At 34.6% G+C, this 12102-nt stretch overlaps 1 protein-coding gene across 3 annotated transcripts in view; it reads left to right on the top strand.

The window, feature by feature from the left end:
- Positions 1-12102, top strand: part of cv-c (crossveinless c) — a 230146-nt gene that overhangs the window by 24249 nt on the left and 193795 nt on the right. The window contains exon 1 of one of the 3 annotated variants that reach the window (XM_053759988.2): positions 401-738. The exons of the other annotated variants lie outside the window; for them this stretch is intronic. Within the exon in view, the coding sequence (XP_053615963.1) occupies positions 657-738 (82 nt within the window). The 5' untranslated portion in view covers positions 401-656. Of the gene's footprint in view, positions 1-400; positions 739-12102 lie in introns of those variants that run through there. 3 annotated transcript variants of the gene reach the window in all.

Raw genomic sequence — 12102 nt, 5'->3', positions numbered from 1 at the left:
AATTAGGTGGAGAGCTATTATAGAGGCTGATAACCTTTTGACACAATGTTAACTCCTAAACAACCTTATCAATACCTCGGCAACCGTGACGTAACCAGTCATAACTTGAGCTGCCAGCTCGTGCCAGGCTTACATTATTTACGGTGCGGATAAATCCGAGAATAAACATAAAAAATACAAAGTATTTTATGAAAGTGTCAAGCTTGAACACATGCGGGCGCGATCGAGTCGTTAAATACGACAAGTAATAAATGGTTACCAAATATACGGATATAATTGTTGTGAAAGTAATAAAAATTAAATAAAAACGTCGCGATTAGTGCTGCCAATTTGTCGATAGCGCGGTTATCGATAAGGTCTTTTTAGGCCGTGTCAGTCGTCCCCCGCCGCCTGGCGCGCGACCAGCCGAGCGAGTCAGTCAGCTTTGTGCACGCGCATGGAGCGGAGCGCGCGCGCGGTTCATTCACCCCGAGTTCACGATCGAGTCAGCTGTCAAAAATTGACGTTTCGTAACGAATTCCAGTGACGAGATCGACGCTCCCAGTTCTTTAGTGTTGTGCCAAATCGATAATCTTGATTCTGATGCGTGAGTGAAATGCGGGCTCTTTAGTGGCGAGTTTGTTATTGTTGGTGTTGCGGTGCGCTGTTATCATGTAATGTCGCTCCACGCTGATATGTCTATTATTAGCGACTTGAGATGGCTGCAAGACGACGAACTTTTAGCTCTATCCTATCAAGGTTTGTTGCTAACAATGTTGTTTACAAAATAACAAAACTATCCCGTTACAACATTGCAAAATTATGTAAACTATGTATCGACTACTAAAGTTTAACATATGAGTGGTAAAAAATAACAGGTTTTAGTTTAGTGTCAAGATCGATTTTATGAAATGGTAAACATGAGGTTTAATTAATCACAGAAGGTCGTTTACATGCCCATTGACTTTCGATTAATTTGCTAATTGACAACTAAACCCAGCCTCCGTTATGTCCAATTATCTGTGTAATCGTTTTAAAACTATTTGAATTGAAATTACATGAACGGCCATTACTCGCTAATGATGATTCTGCGAAATATCGTACAGGTGTGTCAATATATGACACGTTATACTTTGATATATAAACTGTAACAAGTTTGATTTATGACAAAACAACAAGTTTCGAGAAGGAGAGAGAATTCGTGTGTATTCCGGGCATAAAATATCATAGATTATCTACTTATACAAAATCGCAACTTAATAAAACTGTAAATGTTCGTTTGCAAAACCGCAGATAATGATAAAAACTTATAATTTGATTTTTGTTACATAGCGTACTCTTAGTCAATAGTTGATTGGTTAGCAAATATCACGTATGTTTGAGTCTGTGTGATGAAATACTATAAAATACGTAACCTAAAACATACACGATATTGAATAACACTGCCGCATCCGTCGCACTTCATATATCGCTCACATGTGCGTGGTCAGTAGTGTAAGTAATGTAGTCGGCTACTCGCGATGTTTATCGGTATTTGGCGAGTGTCGCAGTACCGGGCGATGCGAGTGGCCGGTAGGTGAGTAGGAAACAACAGCCAAGGCAAACTAGATTCCAGTGCTGTTTGTTTTGCTTGAGGACTTCATTAAAAGCGAACTGTCATGTAAATTCACAGGGTATTAATTAAAGACGAAATGCGTGTTGTAAATTCTGTACTTATTGATTACTGTTCCTGCAATTCATAGTGTTTTGACAGTGTTAATACTCGTACACGACATAAATATTATATATTCATGTATTTCTGTCATTAAGTACTTTTTTATTTTTTGTTGATCAATGGTTTCTGTCGGTAACTGATAAAAACATCTAAAATTTTATATTATTATGTTTTATATTAGCATACCAAGCAATTTACATGTAAGATAGCTGCGATATAATTATATTTATTTATAAAAAAATGTTAATTACAACCAAGTTGCGGAAAATGAAGTTAACTCAGTCATTGTATGAATTTACCGGTAGTGGAGTCAACAAAAGCGTGACAGAAAGTGCACAAATGTAAACATTATCAATGAGTCGGCAGTGTTTCACAGTGCGCGTACACAAGCGGCGCCTTTTTCCGTGACTATAACTTTTTGTTGGAGAAACTGAGGTGGTGCTACCGTACAGTTACCATTTACGTCACATCACAATGCTGTGCTTGTGTGAGCGGGTGATGCATGACGTGAGGCCGCCGCCGTTTCAAGGTTACATGCAATGGCTTGGTTGTCGCTTACTCTATATTGTGACTTACTGACTTAGAAAAATAATCTGATCGCTATTACCAATTTCAGTCAAATTATCACACTTACATTCAAATTTAAATTACAACTTTAAAATAGGTTTTTACAATTAGCAGTGTGAATGAGAAACGTCGACATTACATTTGCACAATAAACCACAGACTACGTGGCAAATCTGCGCACAAATTCATCACAAATTAGTTAATAACCAAGAGTCGAGTGATTTATGATTACAAAGAATCGGAATGAATCGGACTCGAGTTGTCAACAGCCGCCACAATGACACAATTGAGAACTGCCGCCCAAATTCCGTTCACAAACAAATACAACGCATACAGAATGTGTCGCCCACGTGGCCCACACTGTAGGCACGACTCATCGAGCCTAACTTAAAGCTCTATTTACAAGTTATTAGTGAAATTTGACCTAATTTGGTCAAAAGGTTGAAGTAGTCGAACTATTAAATATATTATGTTGTTCGAAAAGGATTATTAACGAAATGTTAAGCAAAATTACGGATATCTTCGAAGGTTATGTTATATTAGTCTTGCTCAACTTGCTTAAAGACAAGAAAATGTTGCGTGCGGTGCTAAGAGTTTTATGATAGGTCTATGTGACGAGTTACGAGTGAACCTAATTTTACATCTTCGCAATCAGTCAGAAAAGTATACTGTGGCACAAAATGACGTGATTTCACAACTTGTGTAAATAAAATAAATATTAAGCATTAAAGTTTTCACTTAAACAATTTTTATTACAATATTAAAATCAATAAAGTATACTCTCCGGATCGTGAATGACTTCATTCATTAAACATAATAAATCAATCAATATACATAAAACTCTTCCGTTACTGAGTGACGACTGACTGACAGATAACGTACAGCCGAAACTACTCGGCGTAGGAAGCTGAAATTTGGCATCTAGGTCCCTGGGGGGTGCACTCGGTGAGCACTAAGAGAGGATGTTTGGAAATTCTACCCCGAAGTGGGTGAAAGGGGTGAGAAACTTTTATATAAAAGTTCTACACCGTTGAAGTTAATGACTTGAAAATTTGGGTTTTGGTTGTTTATAACAAATTAATGAATACGTATTTGAGATTTTTCTGAAAATTAGCCCTCAACCCCTTCGAAAAGGGGAGTGAAAAATTATATGGGACTTAATACAAATTAAAAAAAGCTTATTATATTTTTCTTAAAGAATGACCGAGATTTTACTATGAAATTCACGTGGGCGAAGCCGCGGGCAAAAGCTAGTTTATACTAATCATGAAAGATTTGTAATAGATATCTCAAAGATTAATTTTAATTATTCCTTTTCCATCCATAAGCCCTATGCCCCAGGAGTGGGAACGTTGAGATAGCTATTGATGATGATGATAAATTTAATATAAAAAAACCTGGGCCTGCAGTGAATTACTGCGCCAATAAGATGGCTCATGAAACAGAAAAAATGTTTTATGCCAATATAAATAAATATCGTCTAGAAAAACCTATCTATTGCTCTATTGAAGTCTATGAAGTTGAAGAGGAAACCGCGTAGTGAGAATGTGTAAGGCGATTAGACGGCTGCGCCGGACTGGTTGCTGCGTCGTGGGTAATTGTCAAGAATGCATTTACTGAGGTTGCGGGAATTCGACTTGCAGCCGGAACCAACGTTATGGCAATCTTTATTTGATTTGCCAGTCATTTGGAGCTGAACATTGATTTCGATTTGAAAAGATACATTGAAGCTCGTAAACATTTTAAAAATCGATATAATTCCATGACTTATACTTTAATAGACTGACTAACGAATTTTCCAGGATTTAATTTTTAACAATATGGTAAACATATTTTTGTAACTCATTACTTTCTCCATCTTGTCAAGCCAATTTACCAAATAAAATATTTAAATCAAATATAATATCTTCATTACGTATTAAATCACAAAACGATTAATTTAAATACAATTTCACTTTAACTGTATAAAATCAATATGCTTCTCTGATTCATTGTTGATGATATAGAAATCTTGGCCCAAAGCCCAAACTGATTGAAGCAAGTGACCCTGTAATAAATACGTTACTAGGAGCATTTATACTACCAATCAATGTACGTAAGATTCTCTATAGGGGAATCATTTAACGCCCGTTTTAACTGTAGTAAAAGACACAATAGAGCTGTCTCGCTATTACAGTACTATTGTTAGAACAACTATAATGAATTAGCATAAGAATAACATCGCTGACGAAGTAACTTAGTATAAAAAATATAAGACAGAAGTAGCTTTAGTATTTTGTTATGCAATTATTATTTTGATTGAATACTCTAGCTATCATTTTGAAACTAAACTTCGATGGAAGATTGCCTTCCAATAGGTCCTACTTCAGTTTATTATTGGTTATTATTTAAGACTGAAAACGGAAGAAGTAAATGACGTATATACAACTAGTAAGTCCTTATTCTAAAAACATTTCTCCTCACTAGCTATCGACATGAACTAACCTATATGGATGACGTCATATTGTAGTATAGTTGAATAGTAAGCAGTTATGAATATGATGCTGACGACCGCGGAATGCCAGCCATCTGGTAGCCAATGAAGATCAATGACGATGAGTCACTGATTCAATTGAATTAATCTGAACGCCGTTGTGAAAGAAATCGTGAGGTTGTCAATATCATCGACTTGTTTTTCAAGAATCTGTTCCATGTATCTGGATCTATAGTAGACAAGAGTGAGATGTTTCCAAAATAAATTTGTGATTCTTTAAATTTAGAAATTGTCTTTTAGCAGCTAATGGTGGCAGGTCAAACGTAAATTGGAATTATAATGGATCTGGATAATGGTTTAGAAATTGTTGGCATCTGAGAGCTGTAATAAGAAATGCATATGATTGCTGCAACTAGCGCTAATGTCTTTGAGCCTAATAGCCCCGGGGCTAGGGATCATGTGGAAAGCTATCGGTACTTTTGATAGCGCTGATACTCTGCTGAATAAAAAATATAAACACAAAAAATATATTACAGTCATTGGAGAATAATCAATGAAAAAGAAAAGATCAATGTATAATAGAATAGAGATTTTAGAATTTTCAAGTAAGATTGCTGTGACCAACATAGATAGTATGGGGATAGATTCACTAAGGTTATCTTTGTACAACCCTCTATCATATCTAAATCAGAAATTACTCGAGGCAATTACGAGCAAATAAAACTTACAAAAAAATCTAAAATAAAACAAAGTTATCAAAGTTACAATATTATTTGATGTAAATAATTGCAATAAAATAAAACAAGTCGCGTTTACGAGCCGAGTACCACCTGTTAACGAATGGCTTGTAAAAACGTCAGAAAGTAGGGCGCGCGGGGACTCGCCGCGCGTCACGTTGTGTACCTTATCGCCGGCTACCGACAGCTAGCAGATTGCTGCTATCTCTCTTGAGTACACTAAATATTTGTTGTGATTCAATCTATTGTAAATAGTATATCTATCGTATTTATTTGCAGTAATGAACGAAAATTCATTAAATTCTATGTTATGATGATATTACAATGATGTTATTTTTTTACAATAGTTGGTCATTTTAAAAAAGCCAGTCAAACAGTTTACTCGTAAGATAAAAATATATATAAACGAGGTAATGATAAGATGGTTAAGAACAACATCGGCGACTGCAACAAAGCAGTTCCAGCGTCCTGACTGATACAGTTGGTGCGACCTGCTGTTAGGCCCGCGGCTGCACATAATCGCCGAGCATCAGTTTTGTCTTAACAGCACTAATGTGCTTGCAGTTCGGTACAGTCCTCGACATAGAAGTCATGATGGTGTTGTTGAAGAGGCCAATAATAATACGATTATACGCATTTTGATCGTCTTTCTTCTCCGTTGGCTTTTTCATTTCATTGTAATATTTTTATCGTTAATCAAAAACAAAATGATAAAAAAAATATTAAGAGTATTTACATATCTCTTTAATGGCAATTTCTGACATTGTAAGAATCTCATTAAAAGTATTTTTGTGTGTAAAAGGGCTCTTTATTATTATTTGATATAAATAAACAACTGACATTAATGTTTCTTACACAAGTATTTTGTAGTACTTATAAATGATTTAGGCTCTTTTTTTCTACAGTATTTCTACAGTAGTAAGTACATATTATTTAATATCAAGAAACTTTTGTATTTTCCAAAAAAATGTGTCATCAATGTATTCCACATTATAGTCCTTCATGAAATGGCTACCTCGTAGATTTTCAATGTAAACCGACAATAGATTCCAGATCATTAACATTGTTATAGTTAAATAAGCTTACTGGTGTAAGAAAAGAATTAAAACAGCTTTTGATATAGACAAAGCGTTTGAGTGGAGACAACTTGTTTATCTTGCACTGTACACACATTACCAAGCAAGAACTAATGATAATCACATTTCGTTGTGGAGTTACTTTCATAATTACGGTCTGCGAAATTACCTCTAATTGACGTGTAGATGATGGTCTCTATAGTGTTCTCGCAAATTACAATAAAAGTGCTAATTACGGAGTTAAAAGGTGACAGCTAAAAGCCATATGGTGATTTGATATTATTCATGTTTCTATGCCAACATTTTAGATAGATTAGATTTTTTGGTTATAAAAATCGAAGGCTTCTTTGAGTGTCGATGGCAAATCTACAAACGCTATTCAGAAAAACCTTTTATATTGATTTTCAGTTCATTATCTGTAGTGGCAACTAATATAGAAGGGAAGAAAGGAAGGTTAATAGGACGATTTTAACAGAGGACTCCCTGGGTTGGTAGACCCTTAACAGGAACGCTCTGAAAAGGGCTATTGGATAGCGTTTGGAATTGAATTTGCCCTCTTGGTGCAGAGATTGGACAACTAGGTTCTAACTCTACGTTACCGAGCTCTAGCTATGCAGGTGCCGGACGTCGTTGACTGATCGGCGCTCGTGGAGGCTGTCGACTTGAAATAATTTATTTATAACATTCAACACGCCAATAAAAGAGGAAATATACTCAAATACCACAGCCATGACAAGTTTATTATCTCAATATTTCTATGAAATACGATTTTTATTTCTGTTTCCTTATTATGACCTATTTTTATATAAATATGATCGTCTTAATAATGAACTAAAATTAGATTAATTTGTAATAAACAATGCTAATGAACTGTCGATAAGCACCGGCCGCAATCATCGACGTGACTAACACGCGAGTCTGACTAGTTATCGACATGTAAAATGATATCATGCACCGTCGCTAGTCTGCCAATGCGGAACATACTTACATAATTATTTTTAGAATTATATTATTTCCATTTTTAAACATATTTTTTATAAACTTACCTATTATATTATATAAAAATAATTATGACTAACTTATTTCTGGGCAGTTTCGTTGTCGTAATCGAGACAGCAACGGCCTCCGCCAGCCGCCGATATTTTATTTGACGAAATTATTTTGGATGCGTTTTTAATTTGTTTATTGTCTTATCGTGCTCTTCTCCAAAACTAAATTGCTTTATCTCCAAGATCGTTTATCACAATGGGTTAGTGCTAGTAGCCAGTACTTTATGGTTAATTGGTTATGATCATGACAACAACGATCAATTCCAATTGCCATAACAATTTAGGTACTTCCGGAAGCATGATATAGCAATTCTTAAATAAAGATATTTTTTAATTCATAAACATGGAGTAAGTTTTGATGGGAATTGGATGAATTTCCGCGGGCGAAGTTGTAGGCAAAAGCTAGTAAGTATATAAATATAAATGGTTTAATGTATACATATTATAAATGACATAGGCATATGAATATTAAATCTTGGTTATATTCAAATGATGATATTACTACAAAGCAGTCTCTAAAACTGTTTTTGCCAAAAATGAAAATGCCTGATTATATCGTAAGCTGTCACCAAAAGAAAGAAGTGAAAACCTAATGAGTATTTGAAAACACTACCTTATTTACTTATTATATGTATATCAACCGGTGATCAGTCAGGCTTTCACGGGTGCACCGATAACGTAAAATCTATTATACCAATTTGTAGAATAGAATATAACATACACTACTTATATTTCAATACACCTAAAAGTATTACTTTCATCTTAAATAATATGTTAAAAGCTCTTCATTATTGCAATCCATCCACATAACATAATCAACTTGACTCGGCCAGATTACATAACCGTTATCAGTATCAGCCGGTATGCACTGACTGATAAATTTATCAGTGGGTAATATGGATCTGTTGAAGATCGAAGCATGCCGGAAATAAACATATGTTATCATTTATATTTAGATACAAGAGCTGTTTTAAGCTCTGTGCCTGTTTTATTATATTCGCTCTCTGTTTGGTTTGAGTTCTATTCCTTCCTTCATATATTTTAGCCCTGTCATATTAGATGCTGCTAAATTTGACATCAGTGTCAACGACAACACACTCGACAAGTCTTGCGACAATTGGCGCTATTTGTCGTAATATATGCTGAATGTTGGGTATTAGCAAAATTTTTGGGCATATAATTTCTTTTACGATTACATAGTAAAGTCTGTTTGTTCGTCCAAGCAATAAACGATTGTAATTAATTGGAGCGCCACGTTTTATTGCATTGGTTTACGACACTTCCCGTTGATGTCTGAGTTACGTGTCGGTTGCCCGCGATCTGATTACAAGCTCGTCTCCATTTTATTACAACTTCACTGTAATTTCTTTCTTTTGTATTGTAGGGTTGGTTACAATAGGTTACAGGGTCGACCTCGCCCACGACCAACTGGTCAAAATCTTGACTGCACTTTTAAATTTTTATAATTTTTATTTCTCAGTCACATCAACTTATTCAGTTTCAGATGCATGGTCGTCTATATCAATAACTTTTTCAAAGAATTCTATAAATGTTCACTACAGATCTATATAAATCACATGTATAAATGTATATCTTGAAGATAATTTTTAATGTTATCAATTAATACAGAAAATTAATTAAGTTCATAGTAATTATCAAGAACTTACACAGTTGCAAAGAGTTGGTTTGTCGGGGCGAGAGAGGCTAATGACCCTGGTTTAATTAGATAAAGCAGACTCAGTCGGATTGTAAGCCACGCTCTATAGTTAAGCAGATATGTAGAGCTGTACTCTACAGTGTGTGCTCATTCAATGAACGCAAATTTTGTTCATATTTAACGGGTAGACAGAACTTAGATTACTGAAGACAAATTAAAGAAAATGTTAATAGACAATTCTATTTCGATCAAAATACGAAAAATTACAAATACTGTAGAATGTATAATTTTTGAAAATAAACTTTATGCAGGTTCTGAAATAACATAATCCATGTGAGCTCAAAACAGTAAGGTCGCTCTGTGATGGGAGATCTTCATTAATTTTCGGATTGTAGCTGAATGAGATTTTTAGATAAATCTCCGAATATTTTCGTAATGGATAGCTAAATTATAAACTTTGCACATTTATATTTAAAATTGGATGCGCAAAGTTAAATAAAAACATGTAAATAGTTTTCTGTCGACACATGCAGCTAGTGTGGAGTATTGTAAACAGAGCGAGCTGTGCGGTGCGCCACCTCTGCGCACCAGACTGGAATACTAATTAACCCATTGTAGATTCTCACAGGCCCCTCCACCACAATGTATCCTACTCCTTAGTGACTGTCCTCAACTGTTCATATCACATTAACATTTTAATTGATACCGAGAACGTTTCTTTCGAATTCGTTTCTGAAGTAGAAACGTGAAATATTTCGCTGCTCAAATGTACGTTCTTCTGGTTTTCTATTGCAGTTTTCTCATCATTTATAACGCTATTTAAGTTCAATAACTATTATTTATTATTTATTTCATTTAGTTACCAAACTTATTTCATTTACTGCTATACTTGCTGAATCCTGCGGTGCTACCTGCTGTTTATTATTCGTTATAATTAATACTTACGTTTTTATTTTATGCACAGTAGCGCCATTTATAAAGTATTTGAATAAATCATACGGGAATCGTATACTTTCAGGATAAAAAGCCTATGTGTTAATTATCGACATAAATTTTTGTATTATCATGTATCGGAAATATGTCTTTAGCCGGATCCTTTTTGTTCATGTCATTACTAGCTGTTGGTACGTGACACAAATGGAGCCATTGGTTCCGAAATAAGACGGAGAGTCGCCGATTTAATAAATAAATGCGCCCTAGAATATCACTTCCCGTTCCCACAGCGCCTGCGCAGACGGTCGTTATGCCATAAAAGCAGTGGACATCTGCCTGCCCTCTGACCAGCGGCGGGAGGTGCCGCGAGAGGATCACGATCTTCTGACTCTAAACCAACATGGAAATAGTTATTATGTCCCTTTTGACACATACCGTGATGGGAAAGCGACAGAAAATACTCTCTCTCATATCTTCGTGTTCCAGGTTTGTTTCCTTTGATATACACATAAAATGACTAACGACTTGAAAATTTAGCTAAAATTTTAATTGTAAATTAATCCACCAAAATTGTACATCAACATCGTCAACCCTCCTTGGAAATGATATTGCTCTCTATCAACTGCCACTGCCACATTGCCTTTTGAAAAAATAATCTCACATGTACTGTACATATCTCTTTCACACTACTAGCATTATAAAGTCATGTTAATGAAATATTTTGTACTAGCTTTTAGCCGCGGCTTCGCCCGCGTGAATGTCATAGCAAAATATCAGTATTTTTTATCGCAAATTTTAAAGTAAATCTGCTCCGTGGATTTTTATTTTAATTTTCCTACGATGTTAGCCCGGGATTCCGAGGCATTTTTGATTCATATCATAATTAGTTTTTCAATTATCCTACGGGAACCTGACCATTTACCGGGATGAAATGTAATAAAATATAAGGTACCTACATACCAAATTTCAAGCAAATCGGTCCAGTAGATTTCGAGTGATGCGCGTTCAGACAGATAGACAGACAGACAGACAAAAATTTCCAAACTTTATATTCGTCATCTATAATATCAGTAACTAAGTATATTCCATGAAGAATTTTAAAAAAATATCCAATGTACAAATTTGTTGTTCAGTTTTTATTTACAAATGTCTTGTAAATAAAAAACTTCAGTTTATTTTTCAATGATATTTCTTTGAAATCAAATGAATAATGTGAATGCGGTGTAATATTGTTATTGAACAATCCGCCTCTTGTCGTGTAGGGGGTTGATCGCCACCTACTAGCTTTTATGCTGAGCTCTTAGTTCAATATCATACATTACTTGTTCTGTATGACGTCATGGTTTATCTTGTCAAATGTTTATAATGTCAATAATACAATTGAGTTGTTTGTCCTTTGTTTATTTACAAGTAGCAAAACTAGTAGAATTTTTGCTCATCCAATGCTATATTAATGTGACATTTTATTTTTTTTAAATTACATCATAAATCCTAAATAATTTTTAATTGTTAGACTGTCCTATCTCTAATAAAGTAGGACGGGAGTTCAATTTGTTGATACTTAAATCAATAAATTTTTTAAAGTTTTATACTCAAGCATTTGTTAAGTATATGTTTTCTATTGTCTAAATTTACAAAACAAAAATCAAGTTATTTTTTTTATAGAAATTGAGTATGTCTTGATCATTTCATGCCAAATCACATTCCATATGGTTTAAAATGTGTGCCATTCGACATGCAAATGATGTCGCCGATACTTGCGGTATCACATAGAATGACAGATCGTTAACACATATGTTTATAAAGCCCTTTACACATCAGTATTGGTAGCTGTTGATACTGATAATACGAAAGCAACAATATCTGTAATAAATAGTGTTGTGTGTATGACACCTGAAAATTTTAACAAAATTCACC

This window comes from Plodia interpunctella, chromosome 19, assembly GCF_027563975.2.
Source record: "Plodia interpunctella isolate USDA-ARS_2022_Savannah chromosome 19, ilPloInte3.2, whole genome shotgun sequence".
Classification (NCBI taxonomy): domain Eukaryota; kingdom Metazoa; phylum Arthropoda; class Insecta; order Lepidoptera; family Pyralidae; genus Plodia; species Plodia interpunctella.
The sequence above is the reverse complement of the archived record's forward strand: the minus strand, read 5'-3'. Positions and strand labels throughout refer to the sequence as shown.